Raw genomic sequence first — 21550 nt, forward strand, 5'->3', positions numbered from 1 at the left:
ATGGCGGCCTTTTCTTGCAAGTCTCCCTACCTGATCCTCCACAGGGATAAGGCGGTGCTACGGCCGCAGCCTTCATTTCTTCCTAAGGTTGTTTTTGGCGTTTCATCTGAATGAAGACATTGTGCTTCCATCCTTGTGTCCTCGGCCGTTGCATCCCAAAGAGGTTGCTTTGCATTCCTTGGATGTGGTCCAGGCTCTTCGGGTGTATCTGTCTGCTACGACTCCGTTTCGGAGGTCAGACTCACTGTGTGTGTCGGTAACTGGTCCGAATAAGGGCCTGGCGGTCTCGTCGGCCACAATTTCTCGGTGGATTAGACAGATTGTGATCCAGGCTTATGCCTTAAAAGGGCAGGCGTCTCCCTTTCCTGTCATGGCACATTCGACCAGGGCAATTGGTGCCTCATGGGCTTTCTGACATCAAGCGTCTATTTCCCAGGTGTGTGAGGTGGTGACCTGGTCGTCTGTTCACACTTTCACTAAATTTTACAAGATTGATGTGAGTGCATCTGCGGATGCTTCCTTTGGCCGCAAGGTTTTGCAGGCGGCTGTTTAAGGTTGCAACTCCTCCATTGAGGAGCTCTGGTTGTTATGGGTGGAGTTTTTTTTTTTGCTGTTCCCACCCCTCGTTTTTTGACACTGCTTGGGGTCCGTCAATGAACGAAAGAGAAAAATATGATTTTTGTACTCTCCGTAAAATCCTTTTCTCTGAAGTTCATTGACGGACAGAGCACCCACCCCTCCTTTTTCTGTTTGTACTGCTTTTTGACGAACTGAGCTGCTGAATGCAGTGTGAGTGGTTATAGCCAGTAGGTACTGTGATTTTTTTCTGTTTTTAACATGTTCTGCCTAGTCCTCTCCTGAAGGTGGCGATATAACCCTAAGGTCAAGATTTAAGTGCTGTGTCCGTCAATGAACTTCAGAGAAAAGGATTTTACAGCGAGTACAAAAATCCTATTTTTTGTCAACTGCTGCAAATCCTCGAAGTAAAAAAAAGCAAAGCAATCATCGGCACCCTGACAGGTTGCCGCTTAGATCAGGCGTACTCGACTCCATCTTGCTGATGTGGTAAAAACACTAATTTACACTCAGATGCAGCAGAATGCAGCTACTAGCACTGCACTACTTACAGTATCTCACAGAAGTGAGTACACCCCTCACATTTTTGTAAATATTTTATTCTATCTTTTCATGTGACAACACTGAAGAAATTACACTTTGGTACAATGTAAAGTAGTGAATGTACAGCTTGTATAACAGTGTAAGTTTGCTGTCCTCTCAAAATAACTCAACACACAGCCATTAATGTCTAAACCGCTGGCAACAAAAGTGAGTAAACCCCTAAGTGAAAATGTCCAAATTGGGCCCACTTAGCCATTTTCCCCTCCCCGTTGTCATGCAACTCATGGGTTTAAATCAGGTCACTCGGATCGCTTTTCAGAGAAGCAGCAGTGGCTGCTGCACTTGTGAATGAGCCCTGTTTTTTTTTTTTTACTATGGTTGATTCGCTTTTTGATAAGCGTGAACCTGTGGGCAGATTCGGCGCAGGATCACTTTTAGAAATGGCGGGAGGGGGGCCCACCCCCCTCCCGCCGCTTACCTGACCCATTGGTGAAGCCTGGGAACAATCTGATGCAATTGGTAGCTGGATATGGCAAAGAGTGGGGGCCGAGATGGCCGCCACACATCTCTATGCCCTTGGAGGACCGGAGAGACGTCTGATGCCACTTTCAGTTCCCGGGCCATAGTAAATAATTAAATATTTTTTTTAATGCAAAAGTTAAAATAAATAAATAAATATTTTGCTTTTAAAAAGGTAAATGAGAAATTTGGGGACTTTACCCCAGATCTCTCTATCAAGAGGACCTGTCATCCCTATTTCTATTACAAGGGATGTTTTACATTCCTTGCAATAGGAATAAAAGTAATCAAAAAAATTCAAATAAAGGGACAGTGTAATTTTTTTTTAAATAAATACGATTCTTTTTTTAAAAGTAACTCATCCTTGCATGCAAAAGTGAACACATACATGAGTCGCACCCGCATATGTAATTGGTATTCAAACCACACATGTGAGGTATCACCATGAACGTTAGAATAAGAACAAAGGGCCAGATTCAGAGACATTTGCGGCGGCGTAACGTATCGCATTTACGTTACACCGCCGCAAGTTTTACGGGCAAGTGCTTGATTCACAAAGCACTTGCCTGTAAAGTTGCGGCGGCGTAGCGTAAATCCCTCCGGCGCAAGCCCGCCTAATTCAAATGATCCGGGTAGGGGGCGTAGATCATTTAACTTAGGCCATTTCCCGCGCCGAACGTACTGCGCATGCTCCGTTTTGAAATTTCCCGCCGTGCTTTGCGCGAAATGACGTCGCACCGACGTCATTTTTTGAACGTCGATGTGAGTTACGTCCTTTCCTATTCACGGACGACTTACACAAAAAAAAAAAATATTTGACTCGGGAACGACGGCCATACTTTAACATGGCAGGTCTATCTATACGCCACGAAATAGCAACTTTAACTATACGCCGGGAAAAGCCGACTAGCGACGACGTAAGAGAATGTGACGGACGAGCGTACCTTTGTGGATCGCCGTAAAAAGCTAATTAGCATACCCGACGCGGAAAACGACACGAACTCCACCCAGCGGGCGCCAAGTATTGCACCTACGATCCGAAGGCGTACGAAGCCGTACGCCTGTCGGATCGAAGCCAGAAGCCGTCGTATCTTGGTTTGAGGATTCAAACTAAAGATACGATGCAGCAAATTTGAAAGTACGCTGGTGCATCAGTAGATACGCCGGCGTACTTCTTCTGTGAATCTGGCCCAAAAATTCTAGCACTAGAACTCCTCTTTTACTCTAAACAAGTAACCTGTTAAAAAAATGCAAAAAGTCCCCTATGGAGATTTTTAAGTACCGTAGTTTGCTGCCATTCCACAAGCGTGCGCAATTTTAAAGCTTGACATGTTAGGTATTTATTTACTTGGCTTAACAACACATTATACAAAAAAATTGGGCTAAATATTGTGGTTTTTTTTTTATTCATTAAAGTGTTTTTTTTCCTCTAAAAATTGTTTTTGAAGGACCGCTGCGTAAACTATGTGATATAACATATTAAAACGATCGCCATTTTTTTCTCTAAGGTCTCAGCTAAAAAAAATATTTAATGTTTGGGGGTTCTAAGTAATTTTCTAGCAAAGAATAATGATTTAAAATTTGAAACAAAAAGTTCCAGAAAAGGCCTGGTCTTCATGTGGATACGATCTATGATGTATAACAAAATCTGATGTCCATGTATAACATTTTTCACACTCAGGACAGGAATACAGCTTCTCCTCTGATGCCTGTGAAGCCTGGACTTCTCTGATAAACATTGACTGCACTTAGGACAGGGATACAGCATCCACTTTCTTTGAGATCTTTAATGTCTTTCAAGGTCTGATATCTGTGATATAAAATGTCCGCACTCAGGACAGGATTACGGCTTCTTCCCCGTGTGACTCCTCTGATGTCTGTGAAGATGGGACATCTGTGAAAAAAAATTTCCTCACTCATGGAAGGAATGCGGCTTCTCACTTGTATGAGTTCTTTGATGTCTAGCAAGGTCTGATTTCTGCGAAAAACATTTCCCGCACTCCGGACAGGAACACAGCTTCTCAACTGTGTGAGACCGCTGATGTACGTAAAGATGGGATGACTGTGAAAAAGTTTTTCCACACTCAGCACAGGAATACGGCCTCTCCCCTGTGTGAATCCTCTGATGTTTGTAGAGACTGGACTTCTCCGGAAATCTTTTACCGCACTCAGTGCAGGAATACGGCTTCTCACCAGTGTGAGATCTTTGATGTCTAACATAGTCTGATTTATGTCGATAACATTTCCTGCAGCTTGGGCAGGAATACGGCCTCTCCCCTGTGTGAGACCTTTGATGTTTAACAAGGTCCGATTTCTGCGAAAAACATTTCCCGCACTCAGAACAGGAATACGGCTTCTCACCTGTGTGAATCCTCTGATGTCTGTAAAGTCTGGACTTCTCTGGGAAACCTTTTCCGCACTCAAGACAGGAATAAAGTTTCTCCCCTGTGTGAGATCTCTGGTGTGTGACAAGTTTTGATTTCTGAGAAAAACATTTCCCACACTCAGAACAGGAATGCGGCTTTTCTCCTTTGTGAGTCCTTTGATGTGCATAAAGATTGGACGTCTCTGAAAAACATTTCCCGCACTCAGGGCAGGAATACGGCTTCTCCCCAGTGTGAGATCTTTGATGTATAACAAAGTCTGATTTCCGTATATAACATTTCCCACACATAGGGCAGGAAAACGGCTTCTCCCCTGTGTGAGATTTCACATGTCTAACAAGGTCTGATTTCTGTGAAAAACTTTTCTCGCATTCATGACAGGAATACGGTTTCTCCCCCGTGTGAGACTTTTGATGTCTAACAAGTTCTGAGTTATATACAAAATATTTCCCACACTCAGAGCAGGAAAACTGCTTCTCTCCGGTGTGAGATCTTTGATGTCTAACAAGGTCTGATTTCTTTGAAAAACATTTCTCGCACCCAGGGCAGGAATAAGGCTTCTCCCCTGTGTGAGAACTTTGATGTAGAACGAGTCCTAATTTTCGTGTAAAACATTTCCCATACTCAGGAGAGGAATTTAGATTGTTCCTTTGATGTAAGTAAAGATGAGACAAAGAGCTAAAACTCTCCCCACATTCAGGACCGGAAAACGTCTCCTGCCCCTGAATTTCGGAACCATCCCTCACAGTACAAAGTTGCTCATTAGAGAGATTTGATGGTCCATCCACACTGTGAAGTCCTCCATCCATAGCTGAACTCATCGTTTTTTCTCCTGCACAATCTCTTGTGATGTCCTCATCTTCCATTTTCCAACATAGAGATAAAGTGAGACGATCCGTTGAGGCTTTTTTGATAACGTATTCTGGAAAAATATAAAAACATGATCAATAGATACAAGATGGTTAGTTCACTTAAATCAAGGTAGATTTTAGTGAGCAGATGTTCTCTGTGAATGTCCCAACCAGCTATGACTTAATGGGACTTTGGTCCTCCTCCCAGATCACTTTTACATCAACACAGCCTCGTCAGAAGAGCAGGAACCAATGAGGACTGGGATGGGCATGATCTTCACACAACTACAAGCCTAGGCACTGGGGCCCAGACTCACATAGAATCGCGGCGGCGTAACGTATCGTAGATACGTTACACCGCCGCAAGTTTTCATTGCAAGTGCCTGATTCACAAAGCACTTGCGAGAAAACTTCCGCCGGCGGCCTCCGGCGTAAGCCCGCGTAATTCAAAGGGGCGTGTGCGATTTAAATTAGGCGCGCTCCCGCGCCGGACCTACTGCGCATGCTCCCTTTTGAATTTCCCGCCGTGCTTTGCGCGAAGTGATGTAATTTTTTCGAACGGCGACGTGCGTAGCGTACTTCCGTATTCCCGGACGTCTTACGCAAGAAGGAAACATTTTTAAATTTCGACGCGGGAACGACGGCCATACTTTATACAGCACATATGTATGCTGTGTAAAGTTAGGGCACCTAAAACGACGACTAACTTTGCGACGGGAAACTAGACTAGCAGCGACGTAGCGAACGCGAAAAAACGTTGTGGATCGCGTAACTACTAATTTGCATACCCGACGCTGGTTTACGACGCAAACTCCCCCCAGCGGCGGCCGCGGTATTGCATCCTAAGATCCGACAGTGTAAAACAATTACACCTGTCGGATCTTAGGGATATCTATGCGTAACTGATTCTATGAATCAGTCGCATAGATAGAAACAGAGATACAACGGCGTATCAGGAGATACGCCGTCGTATCCCCTTTGTGAATCTGGCCCTATGTTCCCCTTAGTCTGTCATTCGGGGGGGGGGGGGGGGGGGGATATGAGGGCCCCTTATTTTTTCATGTTTAATTTTTTAAAGTTCAACCAACCCACCCCGAACGGGACCCAGGTTCATTCAGCTAATCACTGTATATACAGTGCCTTGAAAAAGTATTCACACTCAATTTTCCATATTTTGTCAGGTTACAATCAAAAACTTAAATGTAAATGTATTATTTTTATGGAACTTTATGTGATTGAACAACACAAAGTGACACATAATTGTGAAATGGAAAGAAAATGATAAATGATTTTCAACATTTTTTACAAATAAATGTTAAAAGTGTTGGGGGTACATTTGTATTCAGCCCCCCTGAGTCAATACTTTGTAGAACCACCTTTCACTGCAATTACAGCCGCAAGTCTTTTTGGGGATGTATCTACCAGATGTGCACATCTAGGAGGGACATTTTTGCCCATTCTTCTTTGCAAAATATCTCAAGCTCTGTCAGGTGGGATGGAGAGTGTCTGTGAACAGCAATTTTCAAGTCTTGCCACAGATTCTCGATTGGATTTAGGTCTGGACATTGACTTTGCCATTCTAACACGTGTCTGTGCTTTGATCTAAACCAGGGGTCTTCAAACTCTAGTTGTTCAGGAACTACAATTCCCATTATACCTAGTCATGTCTGTGAATGTCAGAGCTTTACAATGCCTCACAGGATGCGTAGTTCCGCAACAGCTGGAGGGCCGTAGTTTGAGGATCCCTGATCTAAGCTATTCCATTGTAGCTCTGGCTGTATGTTTAGGGTCGTTGTCCTGCTGGAAGGTGAATTTCTGCCCCAGTCTCAAGTCTCTGCAGACCCTTAATAGGTTTTCTTCTAAGATTGTACTGTATTTGGCTCCATTCATCTTCCCATAAACTCTGACCAGCTTCCCTGTCCCTGCTGAAGAAAAGCACCCCTACAACATGCTGCTGCCATCACCATGTTTCACGGTGGGGATGGTGTGTTTAGGATGATGTGCAGGGTTAGTTTTCCGCCACACACAGCTTTTTGCTTTTATGCCTCGTACACACAGGCAAACATGTACGATGAAAACGGTCCGCCGGACCGTTTTCAGCGGACATGCCCGCCCGGAGATTTCTGTATGATGGCTGTACACACCATCATACAGAAATGAGAGACAATCCGCGCGGACAGACAGCGCAGTGACGTGTTCGCGCCATCGCCGCGACGATGATGCGGCGATGTGCGCGACGCTGAAAGGTCAATGCTTCCACGCATGCGTCGAAGTCATTCGACGCATGCGAGGGATGGCGGCCGCTCGGACATGTACGGTAAGTCTGTACAGACGACCGAACATGTCCGACGGACAGGATTCCAGCAGGCATGTTTCTAAGCAAGTTTAGAAACATTTGTCCGCTCGAAAACGGTCTGGCGGGCAAATGTACGCTGGAATCCTGTCTGATCGGCTGTACACACGACCGAACATGTCTGCTGAAACTGGTCCGCGGACCAGTTCCAGCAGACATGTTCAGTCGTGTGTACGGGGCCTTAGGCTAAAAGGTAAAAAAAAAAAAATTCTCATCTGACCAAAACACTTTATTCTACGTTTGCTGTGTCCCCCACATGGCTACTCGAACTGCAAATGGGACTTCTTATGGCTTTCTTTCAACAATGGCTTCCTTCTTGCCACCCTTCCATAAAGGCCAGCTTTGTGGCGTGCACGACTAATAGTTGTCCTGTGGACAGATTCTCCCACCTGAGCTGTGGATCTCTGCAGCTCCTCCAGAATTACTATGGGCCTCTTGGCTGCTTCTCTGATTAATGCTCTCCTTGCCCGGCCTGTCAGTTTAGGTGGACGGCCATGTCTTGGTAGGTTTTCCATACTCTTTCCATTTTGATGGATTAAAAATTGCTCCATGTGATATTCAAAGCTTGGGATATTTTTTCATAACCTAACCCTGCTTTAAACTTATCCACAACTTTATCCCTGACCTGTCTGGTGTGTTTCTTGGCCTTCATGATGTTGTTTGTTCACTAATTTTGTTTGTTCTGAGTGCTCCACAGAACAGCTGTATTTATACTGAGATTAAATTACACACAGGTGGGGACGTGTCCAAGATGGAGCTATGAGCAGACATGCTGTAGTGAAGCTCCCCTTCCGGACTCTAATCCTTCATTAATCCTTGTGTGGAATTGCCATAAAATCGGCTCACTACCCTGCAGACTGCCTCCGAGTGTAGGGGGAATGAAAAGAAACAAGAGGGGGAATTAGAGGAAACAAATATCCAACGCAGTGAGTACACCGCCTAAGCCTACTCCCCCCCTCTGCCCGCCACATGCAGACTCAGACTGCTTCCCCGTCTGACGGCACTATCCAGGCCGGCTCTGCAGCCTTCGATGCCCTGATGTTGGCCATTACTACCTGCCAAACTCCCCTTACGGTGAAGATCGATCATGTCCAGACAGAGATGGCCCTCATCCGTTGGGACATGGACAAATTCAGAGAGCGGGTGGCCGAGGTGGAGAGACGGGTGTCTGGCACAGGAGACATTCAGCGGGAATACTGTGCGGACCTGCAGATCCTTAAATCTAAAGTAAAAATTCTTGAGGCCAGGGCAGGAGATGCTGAGAATTGAAACCACTGTAACAATCTGCGGGTTCTGGGGTTGCCGGAGGGTGCTGAGAGCTCGGACCCCATGGCCTTCATGGAACATTTACTCCCCTCCTTGCTCCCAAAGGCGAACTTCTCCCCACATTTCTCCATTGAGCGTTCCCACGGCATGCCTGCGACCAGAGGGCCGCAGGGGGCACCACCACACACATTCATCGTTAAACTCCTGCACTACAGGGACAGAGACACAGTGCTTCGTGTGGCCCATCTCCAGGGAGAACTGAAATTCGAAAATGCCAAATTACACATTTTTCCAGACTACTCTGTGGAAACACAGAGACAACGCAAGTCCTTTGACCAGGTTTGTGCCGTGCTGCGAGAGAAGGGGGTCAAGTACAGCATGCTCTTCCTCGCCAAGCTACAGGTACAGGATGGCGACCGTGTGCAGTTCTTCACCTCTCCCAGAGAAGCTACCGCGTGGGATGACACCTTACAGCACTGATGGCCTCACAGTTTTTCTCCCTGCTCGTGCCTGAGAGTATACCATTGGAAGACCTACCAGCAGGCATGATCTGCGATGACTGACACTAGTGTGCTGTGGGGCTTTGCTTATCCCAGTTCCCAGGGAAACCGAAGCTGTCAGCTGCGGGCAATGTTTACCTTGGGCTGCCTGAAACGTTGCCTGTACGCTTATGGTCAGGGTTTATTGCATGCTCCCCCGGGGCTTGTCTGGGTCGCCGCCTTTATTTCTCCCTGCCTGATGATTTGGAAATGGAGTGCCAGGAGTTGAGGCTCCCATTGCCTGCCACTGTCTTCCCCTGTAAGTGACGTTCAGGGTAGCTCGCTGTGGGCTCCACTCCAGAGAAACCGTGTCTTCCTAACATCACGTTCTTCTACACAGCCCTTATCAGTATCCAGGTATGTGGCCACAATGGAGGGGCATGGAGATTACACCCACACAGCCTACAAACTGCCCGTTGGTACTCCCTTTGTGCCTGTTCTCTCCCCCCCCCCCCTGTTTTGTTTGGCTTTTTGACTGTCCGATTAAGTTTTGTACCCCCGGGGCTCTGGGTGTTCTACATTGACTCTTCTTTGCTGGAATTTTTCAGGTACTTTTGATTGTTCTTATTGAAAAGGGGCTAGGCGCCTCTTGCACATTGCTTTTAGGGCTGGTGTTTGGGTATGCAGACCCTCCTTCACGGTTGGGGGGGGGGGGGGGTTGGTTATGTTGGGTCACCTTCTTTGTTGGCTCTCCGTTATATGTACTATGTTGCATGACAGTTCTGTTTTTTCTCACTTTACCTGCAATGCTATGGATGTCTAGCTCCTTCGTTGGCTCTCCTCGGGCCAGATGGAATGACCTATGGCTCATCCACTCTAACGCTCCTTACCAATGTACTCCCATGGCTACCCTTAATGTCCTCTCCTGGAACACACGTGGTTTGAACTCCTCTATCAAGCACTCCTTAGTATTCCAGTTTATCAAAGCGCATAATCCACATGTTTGTGTGTTACAGGTGACGCATCTGGTTGGGGGTAAAACGCTTAGCCTCAAGAAATCATGGGTAGGCCATCACTACCATTCCACCTACTCTAATTTTGCTAGGGCGGGGGGGGGGGGGGAGTTAGTATACTTGTACTCAAAACTCTCCCCTTTAAACTCCTCGATTTGGTGCTGGACCCAGAGGGTAGGTTTGTGATGATCTATGCACAAATCCATAATCGACCCTGGGTTCTTGTAGGCCTATATCTGCCGCCCCCTGTGTCACTTAAATTGCTAAACCTACTTACTGCCACTGCACAATTCCCCTTGGATAATGTAATGTTAATGGGGGATTTCAACCTCGTCCTGGACTCTGACAGACATATGCACAGCTGCTGGGGCCACCTGTCAGGGATTGGCGGTCTGGGCTGACACCTATGGTCTCACTGATGTGTGGAGTTGGAGGCACCCTCTGTCTCGGGCCTTCACCTGTCACTCTGCGTCCCATAAATCCTTTTCGCGCATAGGCCAGGTCAATGTAGGGGCGTCTGTCCAATCCAGGGTCCGGGACATTACCATTCTCCCCAGAGGGATTTCAGACCATGCCCCGCTACTTTTGACCCTAGAATTGTCGACCGACCCATCTGAAAGGCTCTGGAGGCTCTCCAGGTTCTGGGTCTTGGACACAGAGGTGGAACCCCAATTTCGATGTGCAATTAACATGTACTGGAGGGTGATTCCGGGCTCAGCCGCAGTGACCTTTGTATGGGACGCCTTTAAGGCCTACTCTAGGGGGCAATATCAGTCTATTATAGCTAAGGTTAGGAGGGGGCGTAGGGCGGACCTTACCAGGGTGGAAGCCGTGGCGACCAGGCAGGAGGCCCTATATGTTAGGACTCGGGATCCCCAACAATACACCCGCCTACAGTCTCTGACCCAGGAGGCCTTTCTTCTGTGGATGAATCTGACGCAGAAGCAGCTGCTTCATTAATCCTAGCGCATTTTTGATCAGGGAGAAAAGACAGGACGTCTCCTGGCCTGGTTGTCCAGGGAGCAGTCGGGAGTGATGATCATTGCACAAATCCTTGGACCTGATGTGGTACTCCTATCTGCTCCCCAGGAAATTAACCAGCGCTTTGCAACCTACTATCAACAGTTGTACAGCTCCCGAGTGACCTATGACCAAGAAGACCTGACTGACTACCTAGAGTATTGACATCCCTGTCCTCACCCCCACCTATGCAAATAAATTAGATGCCCCCATTAAGATAGAGGAGATACAGGCGGCCCTGAAGATGATGCAGGCAAGCAAGACCCGGATGACCGGATGGGTTCCAGGTCAAATTTTATAAAACTAAACGCGGAGGAGCTGGCTCCCAAATTCCAGGCATTACTGTCCCAGGCGTCAGGGGTACTATGAGCGACGCAGTGATAGTGGTCATCCCCAAACCTGGGAAGGACCCTACTCTGTGTTCCTCCTACCGCTCCCCATCTCACTCCTCAATGTTGACGCCAAAATATTTTCTAAAATCCTTGCTAACCGCTTGAATACTGTCATCACAGCCTTGATGCATCCCGACCAGATCATGCGGGGCCATGGTACGGACATAAACATCTGCCGTTTGCATACCCAAAATTGCGATCGCTGATCCTGACAGCCCTATGGTGGTGGCCTCTCTCGATGTCGAGAAGGCCTTTGACTTGGTCGATTGGGGCTACCTGTGGGCAGTCCTCTCTAGGTTTGGTTTTGGGCCCTGTTTTCTGACCTGGCTGCAGATGCTATATGCCCACCCTAGAGCGCGCATACACACTAACGGGAACTGAACTCAGATTCATTATCCCTGGGAGGGGGACACATCAAGGCTGTCCACTGTCATCTGCATTATTTGCCCTGGCACCGCTAGTTTTTCACCTTCGGATGGACTCGGGAGTTAGGGGCATACGGGTGGGTCCATTAAAAGAAAAGCTGTCTTTATATGCGGAAGACTCCCTGCTATATCTGACAGATGCTTCCACCTCCTTACGTTCAGCGTTGACCCAATTTGACAATTTCAGTCGGTATTCGTGGATTCGAATCAACTGGGACAAAATCGGTGCTGTTCCCACTACACCCGTCGATGCCACGCGCCACTAAGCTGGGTAGATGAATTTACATATTTGGGGGTGAAAGTGGGCCCCACGGTGGTAGGATACCTGACTGAGAATGTGTTCCCGGTGCTGGATCAACTTACCAAGCAGTATGCAACGTTGCGCAACCTCCCGCTCACGCTGGTGGGTAGGGGGAATTTTATTAAAATTATATACTTACCCAAACGGCTATATTTTTTCAGGCAGACCCCCTACCCCTATCCCCCGGTCCATCTTTTGGAAATTGGACAGCATTGTGACGTCCTTTATTTGGGCTGGTCGCAACAATCTCTTTCCCTCCCACTATCTGGCGGTGGGTTGACACTTCCAAATTTCCTATCATACTACTGGGCAGCGGTTCTAGTCACAGTGAGATGGTGGTTCTCCCAGCCTAAGCAAAACCCGGCAGTCACGTTGGAGGCGGCCCTTCTGGGGGACTGTCTAACCTGGTATTCCGGGGGTGTAGGGCTCATCCTTCTGTGACAGGGCCCATGAGGACTACGATATGGGTATGGCAGTGTTATAGGGTGACAGGCATAAAGCCATCTTGTGTCTCTCCCATCCCCCTACTTCCTCACTTCTACACAATACCGGTCCCTGCGATCTGGGCTAAACAGGGAATTCTTACACTGAGGCATGTGATGTGACATTCCAAGAATTACGACTGACAGGCATATGGTTTCCCAAGTTTCCTTCAATTCAGATACTGGCAGCTCCACCATGCCCTCAATTCACAATTTCCGAACCCAGTGACTCTTGAATCAGACCCGATTGAGTGACTTCTGACCTCGGTAGTGATGGGGAAACCCCTTTCATCCCTATACTTATACCTAACTGTGGCCCACGACGCTAACATTACTGCCTCCTTGGGTAAATGGAGGATGGACATCCCTGACCTGGGGGAGGATGTCTGGGAGGACTGTGTCTCCTCATTCATTGCGTCTACCGCTACATTCAGTTTAAGTTTTTACACAGAGCGTATTACACCCCGCAGAGGCCATCTAATATCTAACCCTCTCTTAGCCAGCTGTGCACAAGATGTACCCTTGAACCAGGGACATTCTTCCATATGGTTTGGTCGTGTTCCAGACTTCGCCACTACTGGCAGACGGTGGCAGATACGCTAACAGAGATATATGGAGTGTCAATACCAATGGATAGATACAACAAATTGTGCATAACCTTCACCCTATTCTATGCCAGAAGAGAAATCTTGCTGCCACGGAAGGGGAAGGAGCTTCCTACAAGAACCTCTTGGCAGAATACGATAAAGTGCTACCAATGTATAAAATCATGTATGAGAGCAGAAACTGTCTGGCAAAATTTGATAAAATTTGGTCGAGCTGGGTCGAACTCTATTTACATTTACATTATTTTGGGTGACTTCTGAAGGCAATTGGTTCCACTAGATTTTAGTTAGGGGTATCAGAGTACAATACAAATGCACGCCACAATTTTCATAATTTGAAAACCATTCATCATTTTGCTTTCACTTCACAATTATGTGCCACTTTGTGTTGGTCTATCACATAAAATACATTAAAGTTTTATTTTGGTTGTACAAAATGTGGAAAATTTCAAGGGGTATGAATACTTTTTCAAGGCACTGTTAATCATGTCCGAATAAGTAAATGATGTCTGCAGCACAGAGAAGAGGGTTTATCTGAGAGAAAAGGAGATCTAATGTGCAGGACGGGTATCAGTACAGGGAGGTGACTATTATCACCCTATGAAATCACTCATCTCCTGCACTACTCTGGACCAATCAGTGAGCAGTAACAGAGCAGAGATAACAGAATATATTATGGCTCACCTGTGCTGATCTCTGTAGGACTGTCCTCTTTGAATGTCCTCGTCATTCCAGCCTCCTCCATATATTGCTGATCATCCCTCACATACATCTCTTCTACTTCAACTTTCATGTTCATCAGATTCTCACCCTAAACCAATGAAGAATTTTAGCATTATCATTTTTCATTTGTGTGATGTCTTTGCACATATTGGGCCAGATTCAGGTAGAAATACGTTACGCTGCGGCGGCGTAACGTATCCCATTTACGTTACACCGCCGCAGGTTTACAGCGTAAGTGCCTGATTCACAAAGCTCTTACCTGTAAACTTGCGGCGGTGTAACGTAAATCCGCTCGGCGCAAGCCCGCCTAATTCAAATGGGGCGGGCACCATTTAAATTAGGCGCGTTCCCGCACCGAACGTTCTGCGCATGCTCCGTGTGAAAATTTCCCGACGTTCTTTGCGCGAAATTACGGCGCCCCGATGTTTTTTTGAACGGCGACGTGCGTTACGTCGTTTCGTGTTCCCGGACGTCTTACGCAAAAAAAAAAATTGGAAATTTGTGATGTTTGTGATAGATCACTGTGACCTTTACCCTCTTTCTCCTGATGCATGATGGGGGAGGAGGGGCTGTACCAGGAAGTCAGACAGTGTGTGAGGGGAACTGGAAGCAGACACATGAGGCTGAGAAGGGATTACATCTGATAAGGACAGAAGCTGTTTGGAATAAGACTCCTCCATGTAAGAATGCCATAATGTTCTGAGTAATAAACCTTGCTCTGGTTAAGTAGTACATCGGCCTGTGTGTGTAACTTTCTGAGCAGATACTGGCAGCACTGCCAGCAGCACCTGAGAGACACAGAGCGGCAAGGGGACATAACAGTGGCGACGAGGATTGTGGATTTTAGCACACATGGCCTTCATAGGGTTTATTCAACCATTTGATCCTGCAGCTGAGTCATGGAGCTCCTGGGTGGAGAGGCTGGAACAGTATATGGAAGCAAATAATGTGACTGTAGATAAGAAAGTTGCAGTTTTTCTCACTGCATTGGGTCAAGCTGCATATGGAACCCTCAGAGACCTCATTTCTCCAGACAAGCCGGCCTCTAAGCCCCTGCCTGAGTTAATTCAGACGTTACATGCACACTACAACCCGAAGCCGTTAGAAATCGCAGAGCGGTTTAAATTCTACAGTAGAAGGCAGCAGGCCGGGGAGGATATAAAGACATATATCATTGCTTTACGTAAACTAGCTGCCACTTGTCAGTTTGGAGACTACCTGCAGACGGCTCTCCGGGACATGTTCGTCATGGGACTCTGCGACCCAGCCATACAGAAACGTTTACTCACAGAACCCGACTTGACTCTGACGAAAGCCACTGACCTTGCTACGGTCATGGAGTTGGCAACACGAGATGCCACCCTACTGAAGGCACCACCTACAACTCCTGCAAGCCAGGGTGGGGAAATATTCCACACTGCTATCACTCAACGCTCGAGACGCCAGTCCCCTGCCACTCAGCTTAAACCTCGCCACCCTAATTCTTCTGTCTCTGGGACCCCGACTTGCTACCGTTGTGGTAACACTACTCACAGTGCGCCTGCTTGCAAGTTCAAGGATGTCGTTTGTTATTCGACGCGGGAACGACGGCCATACTTTAACATGGCTGTTCTAAAGATAAGCCATGAAAAAGCAGGCCTAAGTTTGCGACGGGAAAAACCGACTAGCGACGACGTAAGAGATTGCGACGAACACGCGTCGTGGATCACCGTAACTAGTCATTTGCATATTCTACGCCGGCCGCAATGGAATCGCCACCTAGAAGCCGGCCTAGAATTGCATCCTAAGATCCGACGGTGTAAGTCAATTACACCTGTCGGATCTTAGGGCTATCTATGCGTAACTGATTCTATGAATCAGCCGCATAGTTACGACGGGCGGATCACAGAGATACGGCGGCGTAACAGGAGATACGCCGTCGTATCTCTTTTGTGAATCTGGCCCATTGTGTACAACCCCAAAAACTTAAACTATCACCTATTTGTGATAAAATAGCCATAGATGCCCCATTGTTGAACTGCCTGAATGAGTGGAATGGTGCAAATTAAATGGTCAAAAAACACCTTTTGGTTCTTTTGATGTAGGTCATCACAGACTCTTGACTCTGTGTGCCTTCTGCCCGGTGCATCACATTGCACCTACCCACAAGACCACATCCAAATAATGAAGTACCACTTCAGGATGGGAGGTATTAGGACACAGAGAAGGCAAAACAATGGCCTCATTCAAGTGAAAGGCCAACACAACCCAACCTTCAGCAGGAAAGACAACCGAGGTCAAAGTACCACCTTATCGCTATGTAGCGATAAAAATGGTTGATGCCAATTCAGTTACCCTGCTCGTCAAGGTAATGGCCAGATTTTGCAAGGGAGTCAGAAGAGGAATTTCCTGGGTATTCGCAAAAGGAAGATTTTGCAGGACAGAAAAAAATTAATTCGGATCCCACAGCATCAGTGGAAATCTTCTAGGCAGAAAGATTCACGTAACTCCCTGGATGAAAGTACGAACAATGGAAAGGAAAGCCAATAGGCATTGGAAAGGTACAGCCAAAATGGAAACCTGACCCTTTAACCTACTCAGCGCCATGGTTCGGTACACACTGCATTGAAGGAAGGCCAAATTCTGAGCAAGAGAAAACCTGCAAGGGTGAAAACCCAGCAATTCATAATATGCAAAATAGGCCTTCTAGGTACAATAATAAATGAAATAGGCATTGTGGAGATGACTGCAAGGAGAAGATCTCTGGTCTTTCAGAACCTGGCTTTTAATAGTCATGCCGTTTAAAGCCAGCTGCTGTAACGCATATTGAAAGATTGGACCTTGGAAGAGAAGGTCCTGGTATAACGGAAGATGTCATGGCACGTCTGCAACTGCACTCCTCTCGTTAGACTAGCAATTTACCCTCTCGCTCTATCCTTGGCAACAACTTGGGTTGGGGCATCAGAAGAAGAAAGGCATAGGTCAGAGAGTACATGACTCACAGAGCCAGCAGCGCATTTGGCACATTGGTCCAGGGACGATTTGTCCTGGCCACAAACCTTGGAACTTTCTGATTAAGTCGGAACGCAAGGAGATCTATGACTGTTGTTCCCCAGAGTTGGCAAATCTGTCAAAAAACATCCAGATGGAGAGACCACTTCACTTGATCCAGACATTGACAACTGAGATAAGTCCACCTGCCAATTGTCCACTCCCAAAATGTGAATGGCTGATGAGGCTGAAAAGTGAAATTCCACCCAATCAAGGATCTGAGCCACCTCCAGTGCAGCTGCCAAGTTTTTTGGACTGGTCCCATGCTTTATGTTGGCCACAGCAGTGGTTTTGTCTAACTAAAACCCTGTGAGGAAAGGAAGCAAAGCTAATTTGGGACTTCATTCAAAGTCCCAAATTCCCCCCTTGTTTATGACAAACTAGAACCCTGGTCGGGTAATCCTTGAAAAGAGTCATCCTAGGCAAGAGGAAGAGATAGATCATTCTGAGTTCCAAGATGTTAATGGAAAGCCTGGTTTCCTCCTGGGCCCATTGAACTTGAACCGACTATTAACCCAGTACTCCGCCCCAATTGAATAGGCTGGCGTCTGTCATGATGTGAGCTGGATGGGTCCAATCCTTGTAAATTAAATCATTAAAGAAGGAACCATAAGGAAATCCTTTTGAGGTTCTTTTATGCTTTTGAGTTCTGAACGGGACTGTGGAGTCCTCTGACATTGAAGGCAATTCCTCAATTTTACAAATTCTCCTACACAGCCTTAATAAGAGCCCAAACAATCTTTTTTCTCAAATACCAAATTAACTTCTGGAAACTTATCCTTGCTGTCAGTAGTTGACGGGGCTCCCCTCTCCAAGGGGTCTCTGGACCAGCAGGAGAAGTGTGTTGATCGTCTGGGATTTCAGATGCAGATGCCCGTGATGGCGGGCAATTTTTAGGAGACTTCTGCAATAAGGCCCTCTCCATGCGGGATATAAAATCCTCCATGGCTTCTGACAAATTGTCAAAAGTTAAGGGGGGCCCTGAGGACCTTGACACCACCTGGCCTGCATCCTGATACAAAATAGAGACTTCCGGGAATGAGGATTTTTAGCTGACATACGCTTCTGACATACGCCCCTGTTGAAGTTTACTTAGACGAAACGTGTCGGCTTGGCTTATTGCTCCTTTTTACTTTTGTGATCACAAATTTTTATTACTACGGATGCCAATTGGTTTTTATTAGTGCTGTCGCGCGATTAAGGAGGTTCACCCTTTAAAACATTTTTTTTTTTGTTTTCTTATTTATTTTTATTTTTTTTATAATATTAAATTGTGTTTTTTTATTTTTTTACATTTTGATGACTTTTATTGCTGTCACAAGGAATGTAAACATCCCTTGTGACAGCAATAGGTGGTGACAGGTACTCTTTATGAAGGGATCGGGGTCTAAAAGACCTCCGAGCCCTCCTTTGCACTTCAAAGTATTCAGATCGCCGAAAACGGCGATTCTGAATACTGTGTACTTTTTTAAATCCGGCGCCATTGGCAGCCGAGAAACCCGGAAGTGACGTCATGACGCCGCTTCCGTGGTTTCAATGCGGAGACTGAATCAAAGCCGTTTACGGCTTAGTGTCAGTCTCCGCCTGGACACAGAACGCGGCGGATGGAGGATCGGGTCTCCCGGTGGGACGGGAGGCCCGGTCAGAGCGGCGAAAGGCGGCGGGAGGGGGGGGATGTCCCCTCCCGCTCCTCCGGCATAACAACCGAGCGGCTTTTAGCCGCATCGGTTGTTATGTTTGGATAGCCGATCGCCCGCTCTAAACAACGGTACCGGGATGATGCCTGCGGCTGCAGGCATCATCCCGGTATAACCCCCGAACGCCGCCTCGTTAATCGCGCGATAAAAAAATTGACGGCGTTAACATGGGTTTGTGTTAACGCCGTTAATAACGCGTTTAACTGACAGCACTAGTTTTTATTCAATAAAACCTATCCTTTTTGATCTATACATCTCTTTATATCTTCCTCGATGAGTTTTTTTTTTGGCCCTTCCATCCGGCTGTTTCAACTTGTTTTCTCAACCATACGGTCACCTACAAGACCCCTGGAAGCTGCTCCTGGAAATGCCTAGGTTCCCGTGATCATTGTGGAAGACAGCCCATCTTGGCTCTCTCTGCTCGATAGACTCGTCATGGACATACAAGTCCACCATCTCTGGTAAGAGTACATACCCCATTATTTTCATTGAAGATACAACACCTTGATGTTTACACATGTTCAGTATATCGCTGTGCTTCACTTCTGAGTAACAACTATTTTATACTGGACTTGTGTTCACTACACAGATTGGTTCATTCATTTGGACATCTCCCATAATCTTCCACATATGAGTTATATTTATATATGTTATGTTTTCACATTTTGTGACCTACCTTCATGTGTATAGCAACATTTGATTATTTGAATATGGCTTACTCAACTTTTTAGCGCTACATTTTCCATTTACCAGGAGATGCAGAGAGAATGTGGGAAGTGGCCCAAGAAACCACGCAACTGGCATAGGAGAAAAGAAGATTTTTATCCCTGAGAATATGGCATCCCTTGACCCATCCACTATGACTTGGTCATGACTATAAAGGGGTGAATGTTTGCAGACAGGGAGTAACCCCCAACAGGAACTTCTCACCCCATGTGCACAGGTATGGGGAAACAGCAGCGGTACCTGTATCAGAGAGGATCTGGCTGTGTTCGCACTCAGAAAGAAGGACCCTCCAGTATCCAAAAGACACCAGTTCCAGCAGGAAAACTTCAGTAGGATATGTACCCATAGGCGCCCATAGTAAAATTGGTGACTGTGGGACTACTGCAACTTTTTACCAGTGGTTGCTATTAAAAGTGTACAATTACCTGTAGAAGGGATCTTGGTGCTGTTTGCTCCAGCATTGGCTCTCGAGCAGCGCTCTATAAATTCTTTATACCCATGTTATCTGGCTGCTGGCACTGCAAGGCAGTCCCAGCTCAGTAGCACATCTCTGCCCCACATACATCAGCTCCACAAACAATAATGCCATCAATCTGAATCTGGTGCCGTGATGGAACAACCAGAAATGATCATGTAGGAACAGAGGCATTCAAGTCACCCCCCCGGGCAGGCAACTGCATATACTTACAGGTTAATAAAAGACAAAAATCCCAAAAAAATAAAAATCTAGGTCCTACCTCCTAGGCAAAGAGAAATATCATCTCCCGAGTCCACACATCATCTCCACATGTCAGATCCCTTTATGTTGCAGACCCTCAAGTCCACCTACCTGATCGTGGCAAGGGATAGTGTGATCCTTCTCTGTGGAATCCCAGGAATACAGAGGACGGGGACATCTCTCTGGTGGGTTCCCATTACTGGATCCATCTGTAGGAAACACACACACTGACTGAATACATTGTTTCTATGTGTTTATCAGATGATGGGGGATCTAGGTGGAGCCTCCGTACTGCTCTCTCCTTTAAAATAAAGCCTCCTCTTACCCGGTGATGTGAGGGGCGGCTGATTGTCCATCATGACGTCCTTGTAGAGATCCTTGTGTCCTTCTAAAAGTTCCTCCATCACACCATATGCCTTATCCTCCTCTTTATACTCTTCTTTAACAATAATATTATAATCCCAGAGGTTTCCACTCTGAATATATAAAAAGACATTCCTTGTAACAAGCATGCTGTGTATAAATCAGAACTATCAATAATTGTTGATCATTTACCTGATGATGATGATGATGATGATGGATGGTGTGATCTTCCTGAATGGAATCCCAGGAATACAGAGGACGGGGACATCTCTCTGGTGGGTTTCTGTAGCTGGATAATGCCACCACGGTGTCCTCTTTGTATACTTTTAGAGACTCCAATTCCTCCATCACCCCTTCCTCATCATCATCCCCCCCTTTTATCTCTTCTTTAACATCAACTTTAGAATCTCTCAGGTTTGCAATCTAAATATATAAAGAAATTAGATTAATTGTAACAATGCACCCAATGTACATATCCTAATGATACTATCAGTGATTGTTCCTCATCTACCTGATGATAGTGAGGGATGGTGTGACCTTCCTGTGTGGAATCCCGGGAATACAGAGGACGGGGACATCTCTCTGGTGGGTTCCCATTACTGGATCCATCTGTAGGAAACACACACACTGACTGAATACATTGTTTCTATGTGTTTATCAGATGATGGGGGATCTAGGTGGACCCTCCATACTGCTCTCTCCTTTACAATAAAGTCTCCTCTTACCCGGTGATGTGAGGGGCGGCTGATTGTCCATCATGACGTCCTTGTAGAGATCCTTGTGTCCTTCTAAATACTCCCACTCCTCCATGGAGAAATAGACAGTGACATCCTGACACCTTATAGGAACCTGACACACACAATGATACAGTCACCATCCAGACACATCCCTTGTCTGTTACTGGATAATGTCCCAGAATTCCCGGCACCGCTCACCTCTCCTGTCAGCAGCTCCATCATCTTCTTGGTGACTTCTAGAATCTTCTGCATGTTGTGTCTCTCAGGTTTTAGGGAGTCACATGGAGGCACTGTGATGGTCATATGATCTCCAGACTTCAGAAGAGGAAATCTCTGTAGTGGAAAAC

The 21550-nt window shown here is 46.5% G+C and overlaps 1 protein-coding gene across 1 annotated transcript; it reads right to left on the reverse strand.

Moving 5' to 3' along the window:
* Window positions 1-3004: 3004 nt before the first annotated feature.
* Window positions 3005-20307, reverse strand: LOC120935921 (zinc finger protein OZF-like). Its single transcript, XM_040347951.1, has 3 exons — window positions 20215-20307; window positions 13894-14020; window positions 3005-4944 (listed from the first exon to the last, which is right to left on the reverse strand). Exons 2-3 carry the CDS (start codon window positions 14006-14008, stop codon window positions 3551-3553), a joined length of 1509 nt encoding a protein of 502 aa, XP_040203885.1. The 5' UTR covers window positions 14009-14020; window positions 20215-20307; the 3' UTR covers window positions 3005-3550.
* Between the last annotated feature and the right edge of the window lie 1243 nt (window positions 20308-21550).

The sequence above is a fragment of the Rana temporaria genome, chromosome 4 (genome assembly GCF_905171775.1).
Source record: "Rana temporaria chromosome 4, aRanTem1.1, whole genome shotgun sequence".
NCBI classification, from domain to species: Eukaryota; Metazoa; Chordata; class Amphibia; order Anura; family Ranidae; genus Rana; species Rana temporaria.

Bases quoted from the DNA above. Each gene is read 5' to 3' on its own strand.
- LOC120935921 (XM_040347951.1), bottom strand. From the start codon at position 14,008: ATGAACATGAAAGTTGAAGTAGAAGAGATGTATGTGAGGGATGATCAG. The intron at 4,945-13,893 runs GTGAGCCATAAT...ATATTTTTCCAG, and splicing joins TCCTACAGAGATCAGCACAG to AATACGTTATCAAAAAAGCC.